At 37.8% G+C, this 27,874-nt stretch overlaps 1 protein-coding gene across 2 annotated transcripts in view; it reads right to left on the bottom strand.

Moving 5' to 3' along the window:
• Positions 1 to 27,874, bottom strand: part of grm4 (glutamate receptor, metabotropic 4) — a 157,910-nt gene that overhangs the window by 43,955 nt on the left and 86,081 nt on the right. For both annotated transcript variants that reach the window (XM_060868120.1, XM_060868121.1), the window contains exon 3: positions 8,483 to 8,699. In XM_060868120.1, the coding sequence (XP_060724103.1) occupies positions 8,483 to 8,699 (217 nt within the window). The remainder of the gene's footprint in view (positions 1 to 8,482; positions 8,700 to 27,874) is intronic.

Below are 27,874 nucleotides of genomic sequence, written 5' to 3'. Positions count from 1 at the left end.
CTGGTTGACTCTGACGCGAAAGCGGCCGTGCCGCCAAGCGTGAGGTGGGACCCGGAGTTTCAGCCAGTATTGCAGGGGCCGCATTCGTAGGAGGCCAAGCTGTAAAACTGGGGAGGCGGAAGCCATCAGCCCTAGCATCCTCTGAAAGAACTTCAGAGGGAAACAGGCCTTGTTCCTGACAGAGGCCGCGAGCTGCTGAAGTACCAGAGCGCGTTCTGGTGATATGACCGCCCTCATGCGGACTGAGTCGAAAACCACTCCCAGGAACATAATACGTTGGCTGGGGAGCAGTGAGCTCTTGGCAAAATTGACCCTGAGTCCTAGGCACTCTAAGTGGCTCAGGAGCACAGATCTGTGGTGGTCTAGCTCGGTTCGCGACTGGGCTAGAATGAGCCAGTCGTCGAGATAGTTCAGAATGCGGATTCCCATCTGTCTCAGAGGGGAAAGTGCCGCGTTCATGCACTTCGTGAAAGTGCGTGGAGCTAGAGACAGCCCAAAGGGAAGGACTGCATATTGGTAAGCCACACCCTCGAACGCGAATCTCAAGAATCGTCTGTGATGTGGGGCTATCTGGATGTGAAAGTAAGCGTCTTTCAGATCCAGCGAGAAGAACCAGTCCTCGGGGCAAATCTGCGTGAGGATCTGCTTCAGTGTCAACATCCTGAACTTCCGTTTCATGAGGGAGAGGTTCAGGAGTCTGAGGTCTAAGATGGGTCTGAGACCGGCATCTTTCTTGGGGACAAGGAAATAACGGCTGTAGAACCCCGACCCGCTTTCTGAGGGAGGAACCATCTCTATGGCTCCCTTCCTCAACAGCGTCAGCACTTCGGTGCGGAGGACTTGGGCGTCGTCCGGCTTTACCAAAGTGGGAATCACCCCGCGAAAACGTGGGGGTCTCCGGGCGAACTGCAGTGAGTAGCCGCATTTTATTATTCCCAACACCCAATTGGACACTCCGGGGATGGCCTGCCAGGCCTCGGCCCGCGTGACAAGGGGCTGGATAATGTCGGGTGGCAGGCCACTGATTAGGGGCCTGAACACTGACAAGTGTGGAAGAGGAAAATTGCTCTCTTTTAGAAAATGTGAAATCTTTATTGTGTTTGTCATAACAGTGCTTTGCGTGGACGCAACAACGGTGGGCCCAGGTCGCATAGCCAGCAGGCAAGAGAGCTTCTGGGGTGGTCCAGCCGTGGCGGGACTTTGCTCTTTCCTCTTCCTTCCCAAACGATCAGGAGGATTTAGAGGGCGTCGGGTCCAGCACAATCCTCTGCCGGGGGCCCTGACGTCCAGGCGGTTTAGCGCGCTTGGTGGGGCGAGCTGGGTGCTGCTCCTTAGGGGGCGCCACCTGGGGGGCAGAAGGGACAGGTTTGCTCTGGCGCTGAGTCGGCGCAGTCCTGGGGCGACTCGGGGCGGAGGTGGAGCGCTTGGGCAGGAAGTGCCGCATAGCCTGGGACGACTTTTGTGCTGCGGTGAAGCGCTCCGTAAACCCTTCTACGGCCGGCCCGAAGAGACCGGATGGAGAGACTGGGGCATCTAGAAAGGCCACTTTGTCGCGCTCCTTAATCTCAGTGAGATTAAGCCAGAGGTGGCGCTCCAGCACAACCAGGTTGGCCATGGATCGTCCAATGGCTTGGGCCGTGGTTTTTGTGGCGCGCAGGGCCAGATCTGTGGCGCTGCGGAGGTCGCAAAAAGCAGGTTCACTAGGGCTCGACTCATCCAGGGAACGGAGAAGCTTTGCCTGGAACACCTGTAGAATGGCCATGGTGTGTAGTGCTGAAGCGGCTTGGCCCGCAGAAGTGTACGCTCTGCCAGCCATGGCAGATGTCATCCTGCAGGGCTTTGAAGGAAGGGCTCTCTTGCTTTTCCACCCCACAGCCGCGGGGGGGCAGAGATGAGCAGCCACGGCCTCGTCCAGGGGCGGCAATTGCTCATAGCCCTTCTCCTGAGAGCCGTCTACTGCGCCGAGAGCTGCAGAGGAAGTGCGTAGGCGGGCCGAGTAGGGGGCACGCCACGACTTTGTGAGCTCATCGTGCACCTCAGGGAAGAACGGGGCAGAACGCTGGCGGGGGGCCTGGCGGCTTCCCGGCAGGAACCACTCGTCCAGCCTGCTGTGCGTCGGCTCCTCAGGAGGGGTCCACTCCAGATGGAGATCTTCGACGGCTCTGGAGAGGATGCGGAGAAGCTCGGCATCCATCCCAGCTTTGGCGTCGATGGGCTCTCGCGACGGCAAGAGGGCGGGGTTAGAATCACCGGCCCAGTCTTCCGTTTCAGAAGCCGCGAGTGACATGGAGTCATCAAGCGGCTCGTCCTCTGATCCGCCAAATGAGACGAGGTCACTCACTTCAGCTGAGGGACGCTGCTCTGGGCGTGAGAAGAGGACGGGGGACGGCTCTCTCGTTGGGGAGGGTGAGGCACGCGGGCGCAGAGCCGGCGTGAGCTCACCCAAACCCGGGCGCTGAGCCCCTCTTCCCCGCTGTCGCTTCCTGGCCGGCTCGCGGGAGGAAAAGGACGGGGGGGCGTGAGGGGCGGGGTCACTTTCATTAAAGAAAGCGATCCGAGAGCGCAGAGAGGCGAGACTCATGCTCTCACAGAAGCAGCATGAGGACTCAGTGAGTGCAGTTTCAGCGTGGGATTTACCCAGGCAGGAAACGCACTCGTCATGGCCGTCATTCTCATGCTGAGGGACTCTGCATATGCCACAGTTGTGACGCGGCATGGCCGCCGCCGTTAAAACGGCGTTTTTTGTAGGAATGCTCTTTTAGAGCGGTGAAAACCGCTGGAAAGCTCTTTTTTGTGATCGCCGGATGGCGGCAGGAGATCGCTGAGAAGCGGCTGCAAGCAGGAAGCCGGCAACCCGAGAACGGCGCACGAAACGTCAGCTGGTCCGCTGCGGTGCCTATTCAACGGCGAAAAATCCAGCGAAGGCGTTCAGAAGAAGTTCAGCGAAGTGAAGTCGTCGCTGAAGGAGTAAGATCTGATTTCCTCTGGCGATTTGCCTGCTTATATAGCTATACGCCCCGCCCCTTTTTAGCGGGCTTTGGCGCGCTGCATCGCCACAGGCTCGCGCAGCTACGCAGCGCCGTCATTGGTTTTAAAAAAGTTTACAGATTAAACCAATGGCAGTGCAGTTGCACTGCGTTATTGAAAAAAGGCTTCAGTATTGAGGAAAAAAGGAGCTTTTCCCCATACGCAGTATGAGTGGAGTATCGAAAGGGAACTAACGGATCGCCTGCACCCGCTGCAGGCCTTTTACAGCAACGATATGCTTTTCCGACTTTGCATGCGACTTCAAGGCTTTTATGCCTAAACTAGACAGCTCCAACGTCTTCTTAAACAAAGTGCAATAGGCTTGATACCGATTGTTAGCGACGGGCTTGAGCCAGCTACTAAACGCACTGTCTTCGAGCCACAGATCGTTAAAGGTACATTTTCCCATTGTGATAGCCAGGATGATTTCAATTAAACTAAGCAGTGACTCAGTATGATACAGTATGTTCGGAGTTCGCGCGGGTTTCTGTGAAAGTCCTTCCGACAAGTCTGTATGCTGCCGCATGGACCTTGTAGTTCTGGAACACTGTGATACCAGTGTGATACCACCCAGATTCCTCATACAGAACTACAACAGGCGAAACAAATGAATGCCATTGCCGCCGCGAGCGCATTTTGATTGAAGAACAAATTAATGGACGAGCATATCAATTTAAGACGTGGCTAAATGTTTTTTATGACCTTGTATGGAAAATCCGGACGTTTTTATGTCTTTTTATAGCCTCAAATTCTTATTGTTAAATTTATGACTTTTTATGACCCCGCGGAAACCCTGGGATATTAGAGTTAGGCATCATATTACACACTATTTGCTCTGCTATGTATGTTAAAATCACCATCAAAGCCAGTGTAAAAAAACAGCTTTCTTGATGCAGCAGATCCAAATTTGTAGCTTTAACTGATATCCTGCTTGCTTGCTTTCGGCTTCAAGGGTGGATATGCAAACACCCCCGTGGCTATTAAGAGAGCGCAGAGTGTTGCAGAGATTCATGACTGCTCATATGCCTGCAGGAATTTTTTATTTTTTTTATTCCGAGGTCCATCTACCATCCTCTGTTTCTCAACATCCTGTGCGTTCTTATACAGTCACTTGGCTGAAGGTAGGCACATCAACAGTGGCATCATCATGGAAAGAATCAACTGTCAAAATTGAAATCATTGTTTTAGAGCATCAACTTAGAATTCATCCATAAATACCAGCATGTGGATATACAGCATTATCTTGCTAAAAACAAGAACTAACTTGAGGAACAATTAGCACTTTAACAATTGCCATTGTTAATTGCCAATGTTCTATATTAGTAGGTACTGTATGTTTGTTATCATGAGACTTCAGGGAGATAGTTAGATTGTTATTTCATTTATTTATAAAAAAAAACTTCAACCTCATAAAGTACATCATAAAGTAGGCTATTGTCAGGACTCAGCCCGGACTTTGGCCACGTGCTTTTGTTTGTTTGGTGTCACGTGCCCTTGTCTCTTCCTCCCCGCCTCTGCACATCTGTTCCTCGTGTGTCTGATCGTTATTAGTATTTATTTGATCCGCATTGCCTTGAGCAGCGTGGAATCCCCTGTTGTCTTCGTTCGAGTAGTGTCTGGTTTTGTCTTTGTCCTGTTTAGTGTTTTTCAGTTAATAAACCCTGTTTTCGTTTAGCTGTCCTGCATTTGGGTCTATTTTAGCCCCACGTCCCTGACAGCTATTTGCCAAAAAAAAAAAAAATCACTCCTCACAAAGTAGCTTCTTCTTTATCTTACATCAGGACAGTCCAGAGAGGTTAAAAAAAATCAGGTTTCTCCTACGCATGCTGCTTTTCATGTGTGAATATTTTAAAATACTAGCTTGGGAAAAGCAGCAGTGGCTACAGTCAGTACCAAGCAGGAACTAGAACATTCTTTCAAGTCTTTAATGGATGGTGTAGGGGAACACTTTGGCTTCTCAGTAAGTAATATCTCACTATGTTGATGGTCAGTAAGTGGTGGACCGCAACATTACACCGATACTGTGATATTCCCACAAATATGTCCACCAGTCCGTCAGAAGCAAGAGATGAAAACATACACAGAGGAATCAATTCACGCTACAAGAAATCATCATGGCAAGCAAGAAGATTGAAATGATACTTGGTAGAAGAGATTGCAGGATTCAAAGACACGTCTAGAGCTACAGAGAGTGATATGATTAACGGCATCTACCTAATATCAGAACATGAAATAAACAGCTCTGTGCTTCAGACATTCCCCCAAACCAGTAATATATTGGCCAAAGAACCATGTTTTAATTAGCTATATTCTTATTCAGCTTTATTAATGTGAATTTTGAGTATTGTAACATACCTATGTTTTATTTATTTATTTTATTTTACATAACTGAACATGTTATGGGGGCACGGTGGCTTAGTGGTTAGCACGTTTGCCTCACACCTCCAGGGCTGGGGGTTCGATTCCCGCCTCCGCCTTGTGTGTGTGGAGTTTGCATGTTCTCCCCGTGCCTCGGGGGTTTCCTCCGGGTACTCCGGTTTCCTCCCCCGGTCCAAAGACATGCATGGTAGGTTGATTGGCATCTCTGGAAAATTGTCCCTAGTGTGTGATTGTGTGAGTGAATGAGAGTGTGTGTGTGCCCTGCGATGGGTTGGCACTCCGTCCAGGGTGTATCCTGCCTTGATGCCCGATGACGCAAGGTAGTTCGGATAAGCGGTAGAAAATGAATGAATGAATGAATGAATGAACACGTTATGTAATTATTAATTCTGATAGCTGTTGTATGAATTAAAATATACCTTAAGATGTCTTGGGATCTCTTTGTTATTATTTAGCGAGTTAACCCTATTGACAGGTTTCATCTTGGTTTATGATGATGCGTCCAAGCATATATTTAAAAGTTATGAATAAATGCTAACATTTTTATGCTAAAATGATTTTTATCATAGTAGAGCTGCAAGTCTCATCGTTATTAATGGCCACTGACAAACAAAATAAATAAAATAAAATGTAGTTAATGGAGCAGCTAGTTTTCTTTATCTGTGCACTCTTTTACTCATTCCTCATTCTACTTCTAACACTAAAGGAATAATTAAGAGATCAGCCAGTTTTTTTTTTTAGACTACTCTTTTTCTAGCATAAAACAAGCCAGCAATTGAATAGCAATTATTCAAGGCTTATTCATTTAAATGGAAAAGGGCTTGGAAACTTAACAGAGTAATGACAGTAACAGTTAATTCCAATTTACACTTAACAAGCTCATCTAGGTAATCTTTAATTCAACAAACTTGTGAACCCTGGTTGCATGAGCGAAAAAAAAAAAAAAAAATTCAAACAAGCAAACAAGAGGGCAGGTAGTAATCTCTTGTTTCTGAGCTCACACTGATTAGGTGTTATCTCTCTTTGTCCTAAAAATCATTATTTTCTTTTGCACACTCCCACCTGCATAAGAATAAATGCCTTACACTCCTTCGCCTGACACTTTCTGGGGGATCCCAGTCGCATTGTGTCTCTCAATCTTACACCAGCTATTGCAGATGTACTGTAGACCTAAAAATAATTACCTAGCTGATGATAGTTTCCCTACCATATGATAAAATGCATCCTACTATTTGTTCCACTGAAATGCAATTTCACTCAATGTGAGAAAGTGGTAGTAAAATGTATGATTCTCTTAGAAAATTTCAGGGTAATATTACACAGTGTGACACAGCTATTGCTCTGTGCCCCTGAAGGGTTATGGAGATTGTTCTCATTCAACACCTAGTGAAATATGTTTGGATAATATTCATTCTCTGGGAATTGTAATGGGAACTACTGTATATTTGAATAGTGTATTGGCTTAAAGCAAATAAATGCCACCTTTGGGATATGAGCTTGTCTGTTTTTGCTTGGCTCATTTTTGTTTTCCAAGGCTATAAGAAGTATAATACATTCGCTGCAAAATAGTATCTTATTACATCAGCTCTCCATAAATTGCAGTTTAATTTCATGGTGCTTAAATATTTCCTGGCTTCCAAATTGATTTGTCTTTCTCATTGTTGAATGTAATTTGATACTTTCAAATCAGATCTTCTACCCACGTGCACACTTTGTAGCACAAAGTCTTGAGACGCTTATTTTGCTAAATAACCGCATCACTGTGCTCATTGGGTGTGTCTTTTCACAAATCAAACTAACAAATGTACTAACAAATGTGTTCATGGTGACCGTAGAGGCTTTCATGAGTGGTTCATAGCTTTCATTGAAATGTTCCTTCACTGAGAACAAATCTTGTAAGATGTTTATAGAGCAGATCAACGTAGAAAAGTAAGTTAATTCTGTATATGCAGCAAATTAATGTTTTAGTATATTGGCTATTTAAAAGTGCAGGGACAATAGAGCTCACAGGAAGTCTAGCTGTGGTTCATTAGGTTAAGTTTACTTATTTATTCTGCTCAACCGCATCTTTTAACCTTCCTAATTAATTAATGAGCTGAATTAGGTCTGATTCAGCAGGGAAATCACTGACCCATGCTGGAGTCAGTTTAAGTGGAATATTAGATCTTTACTTACTTAAATGGTCCTCTTTGCCAGGCTGTAGTGTTGCTGTTATCTCTAATAGTGTTTTTTTTTTTTTTTAAAGCAAGAACCTATGCACCGTGCCCCATTTGATATGGGGAGAACATGTTGACAGTGGGTTTTATCAAGAGGTGGGTCTGTGACAAGAGATAAATCCAAACATTTCCTTTGACAATAGGCAGAAAACATCTTCCAAGTTGTCAATCAACTGAATTTGCAGCCTTGCAGAGAAATACCAATAGCTTTAGAGGCTTGGAAGGGTACAACATAGTAGCAAATAAATTAAATCACACAGAAACCCAACCCACAATTTCCATTCAACCCCAGAGTTGCAGACCAAACATGCGAAACATTAAACAACCATTTAGAAGCTCTATGTCCTTTTAAACAATTTCCTCTAAAACGTTTACATCCTGTTTGGAAACAAAGCTAAAGAGGGTGGGGTAAAAGAATGATAATATCAGTAACATGCAGCTGATATTATGAAATCATATATATATATATTTATATATATATATATATATATATATATATATATATATATATATATATATATATATATATATATATATATATATATATATATATATGTATGTATATATATATATATATGTATGTATGTATGTATAGCACAGAGTTTCATCATATTTCACCTTGATTGGACAAAATTTGCTTCTAGTTTCTCATCTGCAAATTATCCCCACCTTCAACTTCCATTCAGAATACCATTCTGTTTATTTTTACTAACAACCATTGGTGGTGCAATAGAAAAACAATCAATTAATGTCATTTAATAACAGTTCTGAAAATTGAGTTTTATTTACACCACCTATTCCTGGTTAGGATCATTTCCAACAGATGGATTAAAAACAATTAACAATAGTGTGACACTTACCATCCTCACGGGACTTCTGGATGAAGGCATCCACCCCACTTTCTCCATAATTTCCCTCCGATGCTACAGTAGAAACGTAGTTCCACCCCATGTGTCGCACAATGTCCACCATTGCCTGGGCCTGGTAGGTGTCTGGAGGAACCACTCGAGAGAAGAAATCATAGCGTGTGTTGTCACTCAGCTCTGGTGCTGTGGAAGCGTAGCTTACTTGAGGGATCTGTTGGGGATGAGAGCAGAGATTCACAACCTCATTGAGTTCCTTAAATACTCTACTCCCACAAACCCTACCAAGCATAAATCTGACATCCGTCAAGGTACTTCATTAGGATAAATAACCACAGAGATCTCTTACTGTGCCTGTTTCTTAAAGATTCTTTAAGGTATAGAGTGAAATTTACTGACATGTTAGTTATTAGTAGCACAATTATTTTTATTTATTTTCATAGCTGTATTTGCTATAAAAAACACCATTCTAGTAAAGACTAGTAGAGACTTATAATGTTTTATTTTGGGAGGTGGTGTTTAGCATCTTTACCACCTCTCATCCTCTAGCATAAAAAGGAAAGGTTACACTTGCTTGTCATGACTATCACCCTTGTGTTTGAGAAGAAGGTTCTAAATGGCAACATGATTTCACACCACTCTGACATCATCTTTCTCACCAAAATGTGACAACAGATGTGCTATGTATATACGTGTACCTGCACAGCTATAGACAGAGGATCTGTTTCAATATGCATTGGCCAATTGTGTCAGGTTCAATATCTTTTTGCATTACTCACCAAATAGAAAACCAGCTTTCAAGACATTGAACATAACAACTGCAGATGGATGTGTGGTAACACAGACATGGTCAAGGTATATTTATGTAATAAATTATAAAATTTCTGTGAAATAATTTAGTGTCCTTTTTGCATTTGGGTTAAATAAAACATAGGCAAATCTGAATATTACATAACCATTTACAATATAATAATTTACCTGTATATCATTCACATTCACCTTCATGCCTCAGGCTGTACCTACCTCTTACAGTGAAGTGGAGCACACTGAATATATTACTTGTTCCACTATTACTTACTTACGTCTGCTCTGTTTATGGCTGAATGAATAAACCCATGGAATTAAAATTAAACTGAATGTTATTAAGTGTTTCTCTGCTCTGCTGCAGTCTATCAAATGCATTAATCAAATGTATTTAAATAAATAAATAAATACATTTAAGACAAATACAAATCAAATCAACTTACACAGATTTTCACCAATTGAATTCATTAGCCATAAAAGATAATGTGAGGCACCAGTGTGCCAAAAACATACCCACTTTAAAGTCTCTTATTTATAGTCAGAAATGAATCATCGATGATTAAACATTAAAAGGTAACTATTGTTACGTTATGGTTAATTGCTAATCTGGAGATTTACAAGCAAGGGAATGTATATGACTGAGATATAGTTAAGCTCTTTTTGTGCTCGCCTGCTCAGAACTTATATCCAGGGGCTTGCTATGCATACTATAGTTTAAGATAATCAGAACTTAATGGACACTTAATCATAATAGCTACCTTTAAAATAAATCATTTACAGAAGCTTATCCCATTTCTGTGTTTGTATAAATTTCTATAATTTATCCTGTGACTCCATTATGAAGATAACCGTTATCCTCTTTTTAAATGATACTTAATAACATTAATGCTTATCAGTATTATCATTACAGTTATTCAGAAGCAGTTACTAGAGCCTAACTGTACATGATAAGTACAATATTCCTCACTTACTGTATATGCACTTTCTATCTGCACGTTATGGTGAGCTCAAAATTCACAGCTGGAGCTGGTGGCTGCTTGCAGGCATGGAGAGACTTGTAGATAAACTAATTTGAAACAAATATGCCTCTTTCATATCTAACAGTGTTTCTCAACTGTTATCAGCTGTTGTTTACTCTGATAGGAGATGCAATTTTCACATCTGTTACTGTCAAGCTAAGTGGAGCAGCAAATGGCTGAGCTGCAAGAATAGGATGACAAAAAAAAAAACTGCGTAATTATTGAACAAAACAGATTGGTCCTGTGCTAGGAACAGGCATTAGACTGGTGTATGGTGTTGTAGAGAAGGTTTAAATCCAACTCCATGAGCAAGGAGGCAATTTCCATTTAATATTAATAAACTTCTGGATAAAATGATTTAGTGAGAAACCTACTTCCATGTATTCAGTTTCAAGGGAAAAGCATGACTTGTTTTCTTTCAGAACTAACTCTTGGGTTTTAGCTTGGCAGTACTGACAGACCCTGACCTGTATGTACTAGTGTACTAGGAAATGTTTTTCCTTGAGGCTATAAAGGCAACTTCCAAATGGTGTAAAAGTTAAGAAAATATGCACTAATGCTAAATATGATTTGCTGAGTCATCCCTATCACCCACCACCCCATTTTATTAGCTGTTCATTGAGGTTTGCAGAGACAATGTTCATCTGACCTCCAGCTGTGAAGAAATGAAATTAAAAATGTCAGTCTATTGAGCTAGGCTTACTGAGATTCACAGTGAGTGACAGAAAGCAAGACATTTCAGTTTGGCAGCAGCTGACCTACCTACAGAGTCTGCCATTTATGTCAAACTGGAAGGAAATGTACATTTTGGTGTTGAAACGTGTGCAGGTGTCAATCTCACTGCAGGCTGCATCATTCTATAGGATTTAAATTTGGTTTATACTAGATATGAAAATAGCTCTGAATTAAGGTTACAAGTTATTTGAAAGATTTGCACACACACACAAACACACACACACACACACACAAACACATACATTTGAATTTTGCTTTCATTAAGTTATGAGGTTAATGCTTGCAGTAAGATAGATAGATAGATAGATAGATAGATAGATAGATAGATAGATAGATAGATAGATAGATAGATAGATAGATAGATAGATATAAGGCAGTCAGCCAGAAAGTAAGTTTTTCTCATTGATATTTCTATACTTTATCGTTGACCTTTGAAGATTTATCTGTCCTATTCTATCTAAAGGTGTCTAGTCATGCTTATCTCATTTAGTATCTTGGGAGAAACTGCCATCAGGTGGCATCCTTATAGTGTTTCCATCTCTCTTGCAACAGTCGCATTACAGAAACTAAACACTTGGTCTGCTGAATTAAATTAGTATCTGACTCATATTCCAGACTTGGCTCTTCCTGCACAAGCAAACAGAACTTTCATAGAATAATATAAAGTCTAGTTTCACCAATCGTCTAATACATGAATGCTAGCACCTTATTCTGTGCTGGATGTGTGGTATCAGAAGTAATATGTAGGGGTTACATAGGGCAGGAGAGGAAGATAAGTCATTGTCAGTTCATTATCTCTTCTGAGCAGCATGCTTTCTGTCAGGGGCTGAGGAGCAGGAGTGCAGCTTATCCAGTGTCAGAGTCAAAGAGGAGTTTGGATATAATCACCACAGTGGACTCCAGCCAAGCAAGTAGGCTCAACAAAATCAGGCACAGCTATTGATTTATTAGTAACACTCATGTGTAAGGCAGCCACCAATCATTACTTGGCAGAGACTGTGCTTTATTATTTTACACAGTCCATGTTATCAATCGTTCTAGTTTACAAAGGCTTTTTATTTAAGTTCAACTTGACTTAAACCCACTTCCACCCACCCACCATTTTAAATCACATGCATTACAAAACATGGGGTAATTAAAAGACTGGTGGACACAAAAAAATCAAAAACAAAAAAACAGTTGTAATAAAGAAACAGGTGTGAAGTCAGGCGGTGAACTAAGAGTGAGAGTGTATTGGAGATAGAGATGATGTATATATATATATATATATATATATATATATATATATATACATACGCACACGTATATATACACGTATATATACACGTATGTATATATATATATATATATATATATATATATATATATATATATATATATATATATATATATATATATATATATATATATATATATTGGTATTGAGATGGTATTGTAGTCCAAGGAGTCCATGTTTGTGGTGCATTCTGGGATATGAAGTTTGATGCTGATTCAGCCATAGACATGACACTTAATTAATTGCAAAATATTTTTTTAGAAACAAAATACAAAATATAAGTCCCAGAACAATACTACTAATAGTAATTATTAAGCAAGCACATTGTAATTAATAGTAAAAATATATGTAATTACAAAATTTAGAAGTATAGGCATGGATGTAAATCTGGATTTCACTTAAAAGTGAGGTTAACAACTCTTTTTTTTTTTTTTCAAAACATTCCAAATTTTTATACCTTAAAATTTTTCTTTGTTCAGACAACATAATCAAAACATAATAAGTTCCATATGCTAATCAGACAGAACTGGAAGAAGTCATTTTACAAAGGCAATACAGATCTAAGAAACCCAGCTGCTGCATTGGACGCTGTTGCTAAGTACTTTCATATACGAGTGCCTCGCCAACATTAGCAGCGATGAGAAACTCTCGTAATGCTACAAAAATCTTTGCTGTGAAAAAAAATCAGCTACAAATTGCTTCATGTTCATCTGGAGGTCTTTTTCAGTTTATGTAATAAGAATTAACAATAGCAAGATCCTATAAAATCACAAAGGAGAAGCTTCATTAAATATAAGTGAACTGAACTTCATACGAAACTAGGCTTGAGTTCAAGAGAAGCTAAACACTATTAATAAGTAAATAGCTGTAACCTCACCTTTCCTACCTACTTCCGCAAGAAGTTTCATGTTATTCATACAGCTGAAACGTACATATTTTGTAAAGTAACAAGACAATGATGCTGTAGGCGCATCAATCTTAGCCTAGCGCTGCAGCATATAGGTTTCTTATATCTATGCAGCAACAAAAGCCTTGGAGAAAAGGTGATGCCTCATCTTCTGGTATATGTATTGCTTTAATGGATCCCTGTGGAATGTAGAATAGAGCCAGGAGATTCTGTAATACCGAAAAATATTGTGTGTACATACATCTGTGTGTGTGCATTCATCTGTGTGTACATTCAGTGTCTGTTTAGATTGAATGATATGTTTTCTTACAGCCCTATTTGAGGATCGAAAGCAATGTTCAAATGTCTTCAAAGTGATACTGTCAATCATAAATAATCACATAGTGAGAGAAAGGGCTATTGGACAGATGGTATTTACACACACTAAATATTTTTTACAGCAATGTTTCATTGGAAAACAGCACTAATTAATGAAAAAGGTTTAAAAGTTCAAAACTAAATTAAAACTCAGATTTTAAACTCAAAAGGGCTGCAGGAATCACGTCACACACACACACACACACACACACACACACACACACACACACACACACCATCCTGATATACCTTTGCAGTATTTTTTTTTTTTTAATAATGTAAAGAATGAAAGGAAAAAACATTACAAAAGAAAATGTTTTATGTTATTTAATTTGAAATACATTTTAAGGCAACACAGAAAAAAACAACATTCAAAGGGTTTCTATTTTTGTGTAGTACTAGTGGTATTTAGTTCACATTTGTTTTTTTATTTTTGTAATTGTACATTATTTATTCATGAAATATCCACTGATTAACAAGTAAAGAGTGTGTGTATATGTAACAGTGCAGCCATTTAAAATGAAAGGTTTGTTAAAGTCATGATGGAATTTCATCACTTCCTTATTTATTGTGAAAATGTATTGTTCCCTTTTTCCATTTATTTTAAATAAACAAAACAAATGCTGCAATTTGCTTCAATATCCGTTTTTTTTTCTAGATCTTTACAGAAATATATCATTTTCCCGCTCTCTGTCACAATTCTTTCACCTCCAATCTGCCTTCCTTGATCCATGTTTTCAAACAGAATCATTCTGAGGCTGGACCCTTTTACTAAAAGATGTCAACCAGACAACAAACACGGCATCTGAGAAAATAGCCGTGTTGGAAATGATTATTATTTTATTTTATAATTGTAATGATTTCATATTTAATTAGTTTTAAATGTGTTTTTCTTAAGCACTGTGTTAGCAGTTATATATAATATATCGCAGGAAGTGGAGTATGAATGACAAGAGTTCATGGAGTTTGGAAGATGTCTTCAGTATTTATGTGAAAGTAATGAAAACTGATTTACAATCTGTCTTTCTGACTTTCATGACTTTCATGTTAGCAGTCGTAACAGTATTTCACTGTGAATCACAGACATTTGTACCACGTATAAAACTCCAACCAAGTTGCTAATCGTCTTATCCTTTGATTTACATAAGCCAATGAGAGCTAAAAGTATGTACAAGAGTAAGAACGCTGTACTACTATAGTTATACGCCTCCCATGTTGCTTCTTCAAACGTCTAACAGAGAAAGGCCTCAATTATGGATGCTTGTGAGGAACATTAATTATTCAGAGTAGCCTCTGTGGCGTGGACCGCTCAATGGTGACTGTGGGTGAAATATTGGCAAGGGAAAATACCACCTGCTTAATTATGGTGATTAGCTCAGGGGGCCTGCTCACCTCCAGTCCATAATCCATCCTTATTTGTCTCTTTCACTGCTAATCGTGCAGCCACAGATGGGGAATTTATGGTTGGATTTTTGTAAGTCTACCTGTTGGATCAATCTTTAAAGCTCTGTCTATTTTCAGCTTGTAATCATTAACCATTAAACTGTCAAATGTTTGCATGTGTTCATTAAATTTACACATGTAATGTTTGTAAACCAGATTGATGAGATGGAATGCCTCATGATCATGAATTTATTTTAGACATTGTAAATGAATCGTGAAATATTACTGATTTTTCTTTTGACGTGAATTTTTGCTGTTATACAGTAGCTTGTGATTTAACATGTAAACATGGCGCCTGAAGTTCTGCAAATATAATCTGTTGTGAAAGCAGTTGAAGCATCAGTGCTGCTGAAAAAAATAAAAAACACTGGAAATTAAGTTCAGCTGTGTATTCTTACTTGCGATGGACCACTATGCCTTTTTACAGTATGTGGTGTATGACAGTATATACAGTACTAAGTAAGGAGGACAAATACTCTCAAATAGTACAGTATAATAACATATGAAAATACAATATGGACATTTCTGCTGTGCTAAATTTCTCATACATAAGCAATACTTGCTGTAGTTTTTGTGTTTATTTCTAAAGCATATTTTTGCTCTTTCTTCTTTTTCCTTTATGTAAGAATCATTCAGCAGAAAATGAATAATTATGGTCTACTAATTTAAGCACATACACATGTGAGTGCATGAGAAGTACATGAGAAGTACATGAGAAGTCCATTTCATCTCATTAAATTAGATTCAACCAGAAAAAGTGCAAACATTGCTTGATTTTGATGTCTAATGACAGTTGCTTGCTACAGTTGCTAGGATTTTGTGATTGTATGATCACAGAAATGAATGCAAAATCAAGCAAACTCTGCAATATTTAGTGTAGCTTAGTGAAGATTGAGTGACAGATTTCTGCAGGTGTGAAATAATGTGTCTTTCAGTCAAAACCCTCTTTCATTCATGTGCATCGGACATGAGTCCCGCGATCATGGAAAGTGATTACACATGTGTCTTCAACGGCAGTAGTTTAAAAAGACGTTTAAAAGAATGGTTATAGTTTAAAAGATTCCTGTGCTTGCAATTTGTGAAAATTTGTGCAATTTGTGTTTCAAAATCCTGAAATGACTGACTTTAGCTTTTTTTATAAATGGGTTTTTACTTTCTTAGATATTATGTGATATTATTGTCACACTAAAGCAAACACAGCTATAAATGGTGCCTAATACAAGTGCAATTTAACTGTTTAAAAGGATCAAATTTAATTAAAATTTTATTATTATTATTATTATTATTATTATTATTATTATTATTATTATTATTATTAACAAATACAATATACAACTGAATACAAATTTCATTGGCTATTCCACTTCAACCAATTTGAGGCAGCATGTGATTGCCAGGATGGACAAAAGGGAAAGCTTGAGCACTTATATTAATCAGCCATGCTGACAGGCTGATCAATTGATGCCAATTACTTTAAAATGCTTAATCTCTGCCTAATTAACCAGTTGTTATTGTGAAATGGAACATTTCTATAACCAACACATCATGTTTTAGAGAACTGACCAAGATCAGACATCTCAATGACCAAGACCGAGAGCAGATCTCTCCAGCTTTATGCTGATGCTGAATGGAAACCCTGTGGCCAGAAATTGACAGCAGCAATTACTAGTGATAAATGACAGACCAGAGCGGGTAACACAATGACTCCAACAATATGCCTCTTGTGAGAGATAATGGAGTGACAGGTTAAGCCAAGACAAACACTGCATGAATTAAATTAACATCGTTTTTTTAATCACTCATGGGACCCATTAATATGATTTCACATTACAATATGTTTTAGCTAAAATGAGATCTATCTGAACATGCAAATTTCTGACTGTATTTCAAAATGAACTGAAAATGAAAAGTACAGTAAAAGGAAAATCTTCTGTTCAATGAAATGACCCACGTGTATGTGATTGTCCGAGAAAGAGCATGATGTGGGGACAGAAAATGCACACTGACTATAATGTCTGACGTTCAGCAACCACAACCACATTTTACAGCTGCACCAGAGATATTTCAAGAGGAAGAAATAGTGCTGTTTTTTAACCTGAGCTTAACCTAATAAAAATAGCCTGGTAAAAAACTGGATGGAAAGGTTAGAGAACAGTGTCTAAGCAGCTTTTATAACCTTCAGGTAGTCCTGCGGGATACATTACAGAGCATCTCTGAGGAACGCCTGGAAAATCTGTTTGTTTATATCATAGACCATATAATAAGATGGGCAACGTGACCGTGGCTAAAAAGTGAAACTAAAATGTCTCAGATGCCCTCTAGTGACTGGGTGAAGAACAAACGTTATCCTGTTCAACGGGGCCATACACAAATATAATAGATACTGTAATTTATATAGCAATTATATTAGAATACATATAGAAAGTTCTCTAAAATGGATTTGTGAAAGACTTTGTATGTAAACATAGCCAGTGTCTGCATGGTTTGATTGCACACTTTCAATAAAATATCACAAGATATTCTCTTACATTTTAGCTGTGAAACATCATTGGACTTTATTCTTTGGAAGTTGGTTTCTGCTGTACATTATGCAGCAGCAAATGCAAAAAAAAATCATATTTTAATGCTTTTCAAGCTACTGAAAGGGGCCAGGACATGTTCCCGATCACTCCTGCTCACTTTCACTGCAAGTTATTGGATACTATCTGGGTGGGGAAGATGTTGATTGACGAGTATGCACTGCAGTGTTCGACTTCTTTGCTTTAATAAGCGTCCATACAAGTTGATAGAGATAAGAGTCTATGTATGTATTCACCAGTATTGCACATTATTACTTGTGCCACCAGTGCCAGTATTTACTCTAACATATTTTATATGTTAATATCTTTTGTGTCTTAGTTTTTTTAGTTACTATCACAAATATTTTCATGATTTCCAAGTGGTTCATCGTTATGTGTTGCAAACTGTCTAGGAAATGTAGAGTAATTCTAAAGATGTCCTATAACATATATTGACCTTAAAAACAGTGCCAAAACTTTTGACATCAGCGTATATTTAGATGTTATTTAGTTATGAAAATTCTGCCCTGGTGGTAAACTTGTTCAATAAACAAATAAATCCAGAAATATCACCATATCAATGATGATTTTTTTTTTTCTTGATTAAATAACATGATTTTTATCCTTGTATTATTTGCCTTAAATTATGTGGCGCATCAACTATATATGCGAATGAGCTGTTACTATGGAAACGATTACACATTTTAATATAAACCTGTTATTTATGTTATAGGCAGAATTATTGTCAGATGCGTGCTATTATAGAATATAAATGCACGGCTTCTGATTTGTGGTTCTGATTCAGCTGCACAGTGGTATAAAATTGTATTAATTTACAGCTATATCTTTTACTTAAAACACTGATTATATAGCTTTACAGAATGTGTCACACATTATTAACATCTTCATGCAAAGATCCAATGACTGAATATTTAGGAATGGTACTGAATGTTATAGAGACCTTTTGCATCTCTGCTGTACATCAGTGTCGCGAGCAGCCATAATTTTGTGCCAGGAGCAAATTTAACCACCAGCACCACCACCCCTTCCCCCCTATAATAGCTGCTCAATTCCCCGCAGTACCCAGTATCCATATTTTCACTAGATTTGTTTTCTGTCTCCACACTCCACCAAACCTCAGGACAAGTAATTAAATCCGGTGACGCCGCAGAAACCATGCACATTTCCTTTCCTGTGACACTTGGGCAGCAGACATCAGCATCCATTCATAAACTAAAACCTCTCCTGACATTTACCAAACAAACCATGAGGATAGACTTTCACAATGTATCATGGTGTGTTCACTGTGCTCTTTGTCATGGCATACCATGGCTGCTCACTTGAAAAACAGTTGTGTGTTTATCAGTATTTTATACATGAATACATTTAATACATTTTTATACATTTTATACATTATACATATATTACAGCCTTGCCAAAGAGACCAAGAATGGCAACTAGGCAGTGCTAATATTTAACTCACAACCTTCTGATCAGTAGCTTCCAGTTTTAATATTATTAAATGTTAACAATTTATTTTATAACTGAGCTCAGATTTGAGCCTGAATAATCTACATGTAGGTCATAACCATGTTTTAAACACACAAGTAAAGTAAATTGTTCATTTATGTCCAGTCAGAGTTGCATAGGCTTTCGATTGGATTGCTGCAAGGTGTCAGTTGCTTTTCTACAAAGTTGTCAGCAGGCATTTCTACTACCTTTTGCCATAGTAAAAAAGTTTATTTCTAAAAGTTAAGTTCTGAAACTAACATTCAATTCTAAAATTAACCCTTCACAAAGGAGAGCATTTGTCTAGTGTATACATGCATCATATTATACAAGATAGAAGTAGAAGCATTGTGTGCTTTTTGTCAAGGAACTTGAGCTTCACTCCTATTGGTTGTCAATGCACCAAGTTTGTTGGCTATGATCCAATAATTTTACTCAGGATGTTGTTTTAAAATGATATCTGAGTACATAAAAAGGCAAGAGGTTTGTGGGTTTTAAATTAAATAAATGCATAACCAGCGAAGTTTTTCATTGGTGGCATAATTCAAATATTAAAATAGGCAGCATAAAAAAAGGATGTAAAATGACCTACAGTATATACAAAACCAAATCACAGTGTGGGATTACTTGCATATTGCTACACAAAATTGTTAACTTCTTCCACTGTTTCGTATGTGTCAGCCAAAATATTTCAAACGTTCTTGTATGAATCTGCATAAAAAGATGATTTTTGTAAAATATCTAAATAATGTTGGAGCTGAGAAACAAAGCTTGTGAGCTTGTGTTTGGAGCTTGTGTTAATTACTCAATAATAATATAATAATAATAATAATAATAATAATAATAATAATAATAATAATAATAATAATAATAATAATAATAATAATAATAGTATGAAAATTAATAGTATAATTTTATTCCAGATTGTAACACTGGGAGCATTTACTAAGAATTACAAACAATTTCTTTGCTAAACCTTGGATTTCCATAAGCTCATTAGTGGCCATGTTCTTGTGCCACATCACCTGAGTCAGGGGAAGTCATTATTATGCCACAACAGGGCTCTGCTGTTGAAATACGTTTGTTTATTAATAATGGCCTTGTGTGGAAACTCATTCAAATTCTAAAAGCACATGAAGTAAATTCTGGTTATATGCAAAATGAGTGTGGAAACAATGATGAAAATTTACTCACGAGCAAACATGCTTTCTTTTTAAGATAAAGAAGATTTGCAAATTGCCTTGCTCAGTTTCCTGCTTAAGACTCTCATGTTAACAGATGAGCAAGCATACAAATATCGTTTTAACAAAAGGTTGTACTCTGCTGAAAATATATGTCCCATCATACAGGTATAATTAATAATATGTTTAGTCCAACAGATCATACGAAGTATGTCTTTTGCTCAATTCCTATAAGTTTATATACAACAACAACAAAAAAGAAATATTGAGGTAGTTTAGTGTTCTTTCTCCTATCAAGACAAATGCATTGCCACCTCAGCTGTCGTCATGGCATTGGCTCTGATCTTTGATTTTTATGTGGTTTCCCAGACAGCAAATTTGGAGGTCTTTGTGAGAGAGAGAATGAAAGAAAGAGGATGAGGGAGAGAAGGGCAGTGATTTTGTTCTACAAGCACAGAAGAAGCTTTGAACCCATTAAAATTTCATGAAGTACTTTTGTCACTCAAAATATCAAAGGCTTTTCTGTAATCAGGGTATTGAACATTAGATCTGCTGTGCACATATGGTCATACTCAGCCAGTCTAGATGAAATGATAGTAAACAGGAGAAGTAATTTACATAATATTAGACTAGGAAATTTGGATAATGTTAATCCAGAGTCATGCACTTAAATGCATATGTATTCATACGAAGATTACCATGTGATACACCATATAGCAAAATGCATGTGGTTTTATATCATAGAAATTGACCTGCTTTCAGTTTTTGTGAGATGTTTGCTAAACATAAACAAGATATGAAAGGTTTTTAATGACTTGTATGTTTAATATCTCCAAAAAGATGACAATTGCCAGATTTACTAATCATTACCATACCATGTGGGAAATTTTGATTCTTCAAATGCAATTAAGAACTTCATTAGCATAAACAGATCAAGGTTTTAAATGCAAAGTGTGGATATATCAACATGCACACTCACGATCATTATGTCATTGATGATTAACTAATGAAAATGGCATGAAGACCTGGAAAGGCAATTAAAAGTAAAGACGTGATCAAAAGCTAGCTGCAAATGACTAGATCAAAGTAAGTAAATCATAGTGCTTGCACAGGAAATAGCTCATTTTTTATTCCTGCTACTTTAAATTTCAAGTTTTAAAATGGTTTGTTTTTTGGTCTAAAGCAAGCACATTTACTTACATTTGATTTGGTTAAGCTTAATAAAAAATCCACATGAAAAAAATTCATTTAAAATATACAGTAATTGACCTGTAGTGGGTGCCAATGACTTTATGTGCCAGGAGATCACAGGGTTTTTTTAGGCAAATGCAGGTGTATTAAAAGATCAAGTGGACAATCCAGACTGCAAAATTCAGAGCAACTGGCAAATAAAATACACTTGGCTTGAGTAAAATCATGAAAGCTACAGGAACGTACAATCAAAAGCTGAACGTTGGCAGAATAAACTCAGAATCATCACTGGAAGACAATTCACACTGAACAGAACCATGTCCAGTTTCTGTAAGGGAATTAGTGTGATAGGAAACAGGTATGTGTAATACTTAATCAAGGCACTGTGAACAGGATTTGGGTCATGTAATAAATCAGGTTACAATGTCTGTAACCTGTAGTTGGCTAAGGAAGTAACAGAGTGCCAGCTGGCAGCGAAGTGGCAATATGCCTCACATATCTATGTTAACTTTTTAATTAAGTGTCTATACATAGAAATAGGGATATCCACAGAAAGGGCCTATGAACATTATCCACTCAATCTAAACTATCAGCAGCTTGTTCAGTTCATCTACTGAAATTGTTGCCAAGAAAGCAAAAACAAGACTTGAATGTTGATTCATTCAGTCATTTTATAGCAATTATGCATTACGATTACATGTGCACGTATGATTAATAACTTCACTACTCTTCACACTACTACTACTGCATGAAACTTTTTTTTTTTACATTAAATAACCCTGATCCTGAGCTGTATTAAGTCTGTATTAATTCTAGTTTCACTAGCTGACAGTGTGAAACATTTAGATTCACAGTTAAATTAATGATTTTAATTTGTGTTAAAATGATGATTTGGAAGCTGACATTAAACACAAACAGAATTATTAAATAATTTACAATATCATACATTTAATGACAATGAAAACATTTTTTTCTCTCACACTGAGAAGCTCAGAGGAAGCCATTTTAATAATTACTTATATCAAGGACTGATTTTATTGGATAAAGTTTATGAATTAACTTTCTGTAAGCATGGCAAAAGAGTGCTCGATCAGCTCATCTCAAGCATTAGTGTGTTTTTAAATACCCAATTAAACACACAATAGAATATCCTACATTACACACATTATGATTTCATGCCCATGATTTATTATCTCTTAGCATTACTAAAGTGTGCACAATTAACTGCTGACATGCAATCTAAAAAATAAAGGATGGCTGGATCAAGTACTATTTTATTAACCCTATTTTCTAAGCAACTAATGTGCTAATCACAGCTAGTTCTATTTGTGCAGCAATAATTAGCAATATAATACTCTCTTAATGGACTTTTAGTTCTTCTCAATCATATATTATATTAATCTTTATGCTCCTTTGTTTTTATTTTACATCGTATTACATCTGATAGCAACACAGTCCATATTATTTAAAGCACTCAGCATGCACACATTACAGTGTTCTACGATTTTCTGACCCTATACAGACTTGAAATACATTTGCAACATTCCTCATACAGTATGTGATATATACTGACTTTTCATGTTGCTTTAGCTGGAAGACATGCTACTAAATTAAATGAAATGTGTGCAGGGCGTAATATATGGATCTGGACCCATTTTACATCATTTGTTATTACAACATTTTAATAGCAATGCATAATGGCATTTCAGTGTGTCGTGTAATTGTCCTAAGGTGGACAAATTACTAGTTAATAGGCAATTATTTAATCAAACCCTGCTTGTAATGGGTACAGTCTAGGAGGAGAATGTCTCTTCACATTGCTGGTCCTAATATAAATTCACGTTGAAATTTTCCTGAAACACTAAATGCAACACTCCATAACCCTGTAAAAGAAAATAACAAAAAAGGTGCAGGGTGTTAAGATTGTAACAAAATCTGATAATAGCTTCAACACAGATTGGCCAGTACTTCCTGCTCCACGGACTGCAAAAATTGATTTGAATCTCAGGTTGCCATTTCAATTAGATACAGTAGTACAGGGTCTCCCAGGACCTGGCACAGTAAGCTTCTCTCTCTGCCTTACATCCAGCCCTGAAACCATGATATGTGGTCCCAAGCAGAAAATGATATTGATCTATAAATTTAGAAATCCAAGAGTAGAACTAATGGCCAGGTATCTTTCATTTCTGTGGCATAGAGGTTAAATCAAAGGTAAGTATTATACATAGAGCTTTTTATACATTTTCATGTTTCTATTCAGGAGAAAGAGATGCAGTCTGAGAGACTTTATGTCTGCAGTGATATTCAATCAGTCTCAACCTTATTAGGTACAGAAACCTATAAACAGTGCAGGTAAGGGACCACCACAGGACCATATCTGACCAGATATTATTTGGGTTGTGGTCTATTCTCAGCACAGCAGTGACACTCACTTTGTTCTGGCATAGTAGCATGTGTGCTACTGATATGGGAGTGCCAAGCTCAGCAGCATTCTGGGGTATTTAAACACCTCAGTGTCACTGCTGGGTTGAAAGCAACCAAAAATATCCATCCAACAGATGAGCTGTGGTAAGAAACCAACTGTGATGAAAACTTGATGACAAGAAGATGATTAATGTACTGTACAATACTGTATATTGTACATGAAAGCAGATCAGCTACACACTCTAATTGCCTCTAATATGTAAGGAAATACACTGGCTCTTAAAAAACCCAGTATCACTGCTACACCTTACATATTCACACCAATGCATTCCATACTGTGAAACTGTGCTGTTGCTGGTGTGCTGAGAATAGTTCATCCATTTTCTGTACCGCTTAACCTATACAGGAGATTGTGCCCTGCAACTGGCTGGTACCCCACCTTGTGCCCTACAATGATACACCAATTCACACACTATAGACAATTTATAGATGGTAATTAGACACATGTCAATGGTGCAGAAACTGGATTTCCCACAAGAAATGCCTGAAGCATTGGGAAAACATAAAAACATGAACATTTTGCACACATAGGGAATAGGCATGAATTGAGCCCTGGATGAGTGAGGCAAACATGCTAACTACTAAGCCACTGTGCCACCCAATACTTCTAAGAATTGTGTACTAACAAAATAACATCTGGTCTATGGTTTCTGTTTCCTCTACAGACAGCTGACACCTTGTTCTTAGCAACAGATTACAGGATTACAATTACAAGTTTACAAGTTTACAAGTAATTACTGTAAATGCAGACAAGGTTCAAATTCGGAAACTGGTCTATAAGTGAATATTTATAGTTGAAGCTGATAATTTTGACGCTGATGACAAACAAATTTTCATATGGACTTGACTTGACACTGGATTGTATTTTGAATGTTTTTCTCATTCATTCATTCATTCATTCATTCAATGAATGAATGAATGAATGAATGAATGAATGTTTTTCTAATAATTCAGGCTAAACCAGAGATTCCGTAGATTGCACAAGATGCAGTTGGCATCTAAGGGATTAAATGGCATTATTTAAAATGCAGCACAATCCTATTGGGCAAGCATTTTAAAAAATAGTGTCTGGTAGTATTTTCTTTCATGGCATACATTTTATAGACCACTTCTAAAATGTAAAGGTTGGCAGCATAACAGTCAAGAACAAAACAGCAATAAGCAAGAACAATAATAGAAAGCTTGTAAACAAACTTTCAGTTATCTTGCCAAAAACAATTTTTAAATGCATGGGAGTTGTCCAGCTGAAAATGCAATATGTAGAAATCAATAGTTTTTTATGCTGTAGTGTTGGGAGGATAAATGGGGTAACCATGGTAATAAAGCAAAGGTGCTATCAACGTAATGAATTTGCTAGATTTGCTTGTTGTTACCCAAACATTCACAAAATAGTTAAATCAATACAGTTCCGTGGAATGATGTCGGGATAAAAGATATTGGCCAACTGTGCAATACGTTTAACATTTTATTGATCTAGTTTGAAAGATCAGTGTGTTTCAATAAGAGGATGGAAGGATGAAAAAAAAGCTAACAATGGTGAATAATAAAGGCATTAAATCCTTCAATAACAATAGTTGGCAAGGATGTGAGAACTCATTATCATGGTTTTCTTTAGTGAATTCAATATTTAAAAAAAAATATATATTTTTTTTTTAAAAAAATCATGCATCCAGGTCAATATTTGATTCCACAACACAAGTCTTTTTGCAGTATTAGTTTCAGGTAGACAACACAAGTGGGAGGACTGTGCAACTTATAATTACAATATAATTAATATAGAGCAGTGTATATCAAAGTGAAACATGAAGCATCAGCAAGGGGTCCATGATATTTTTCAATATTGAGGTGGACAAATCTCAATCTACCTTTATTCAAGTTGTTTTAATTATTCAGTGTTTAGACTTAGAAGCCTATTAGACTTGTATTTTGATTCAAATTGGTATAACCCAAAATCACTATCACTCAAAATATAATAGAAATAATGTCAACCATAAATTATAGTACTTCATCTGAAGTGGCTGATAAAAAAGTATCAAAATCAAGTATTTTCTATAGGATGCAAAAAATATGAAAGGACTGTTATCACAACCTTGTAAACCAACTTTGGTGGCTTTAACTTCTATTGCATAGGAGCAATGTGCAGTTAAAATTGAAGAGCCATTGAATTAATGTGCAGGGGATGAAGAGCGGCCGGCAAAAAAGAATCGATAAAGGAGGGATAAAGGTGTGAATAGTTTGTATTGTTACACAGTACTTCAGCATTAAATTGGTGGTTTTAGATTGAAAGCTATCAAAATAGATGCGGTCTGACAATGCCTAATGGAAAAAAAGAAGAAAAAAAATAGAGATAAAGAAGAAGGACTTGTTTGTGCCATCTTCCTGAAATGCGTTTGCGATGTGAAAGAGCATAGAACAAATGTATTTGTGAGCAGACGAGATTATAGGTAATATTAAAGGTAAGAAGAAGGAGGAGAAGAAGAAGAAGAAGAAGAAGAAGAAGAATATTGGTCTTGGCAAGCTAGTGCTCTTGTTTAATACAATATTGATTCATAATATTCCTATGAGGTATACTTTATTCCGGACAAAATTTATTTTAGACTTGTAAAGATCTAATGAGGGGGCACGGTGGCTTAGTGGTTAGCACGTTCGCCTCACACCTCCAGGGTCGGGGTTCGATTCCCGCCTCCGCCTTGGGTGTGTGGAGTTTGCATGTTCTCCCTGTGCCTCGGGGTGTCCTCCGGGTACTCCGGTTTCCTCCCCCGGTCCAAAGACATGCATGGTAGGTTGATTGGCATCTCTGGAAACTTGTCAGTAGTGTGTGATTGCGTGAGTGAATGAGAGTGTGTGTGTGCCCTGCGATGGGTTGGCACTCCGTCCAGGGTGTATCCTGCCTTGATGCCCGATGACACCTGAGGCACAGGCTCCCCGTGACCCGAGGTAGTTCGGATAAGCGGTAGAAAATGAATGAATGAATGAATGAAAGATCTAATGAGATGTCAGAACATAGAAACGTTCTTTTTCACAGAAAGATGGAAGATCTTGCATGTTACCATTAAATGACTTCAATAATTTAGTTGTGACATCAAGGCTACAAAGGAAGATACCAAAAATATCACGGTTATGTAAAAACCTTACCTCTGAGTTCATTCCGATATACCTGAATGCAGGCTTTTATTGGTTTTGTCATGGATGGCTTGGACTATTCCTTGCCTGAACACCAGGGGGGGATTCTGGCTGGCTTTGTTTTTGTCTTGTACCATGTGTCTTTGTTTTTGTTCGCACCTCTGCACACCTGTCTTAATGATTGTCCTCCCTATATATACCTGTTATATTGTGCTTGTAGATTATTTTTTTTTAAGTAAATCCTAACCAAACAATCTTATTAAAGGGATTCACTGAAGAAATCCTTTCAGTCCACATAAGAACAATAATAAAATATTAAATGTATTCGATAAAACACATCACAGAATGAGAAACTGGTCAAATCGGGCACACTGCTGAATGCCATTAAGAACATTATTTAATGACATTATTTTAGTCAGTTTTAAAGTACGAGTAGCTAGCAAATCTTAGCTCCGTAACTTGTCCTAGTGTTACCGGTTATTGTACAATATGACCTTATATGGACTCTTCTTCAACATTTCTTATGGTATTAAGATTAGGATAATAATATTATCTTAATATTCAGATAATTTTTTAATTTTTTTTTTTGTGATGGAGTTTTCATTAAAAAGAGAAAAAGTCTAAATAGCCAGATGAGGATTTTGATATCAATCCTCATCAATGCATTTTAATGACACTACAGTATTTTGTCTGAATTTTACTACTGAATGGTATGTGCTATAAATATTTTATCTTTGCTTACCCTTTTAATCTGTCACACAGGTTTAAAAAATATTCATGAGGTGTTTTGAAATATAAAGGG

Source organism: Tachysurus vachellii, chromosome 4 (genome assembly GCF_030014155.1).
Source record: "Tachysurus vachellii isolate PV-2020 chromosome 4, HZAU_Pvac_v1, whole genome shotgun sequence".
NCBI classification, from domain to species: Eukaryota; Metazoa; Chordata; class Actinopteri; order Siluriformes; family Bagridae; genus Tachysurus; species Tachysurus vachellii.
The sequence above is the reverse complement of the archived record's forward strand: the minus strand, read 5'-3'. Positions and strand labels throughout refer to the sequence as shown.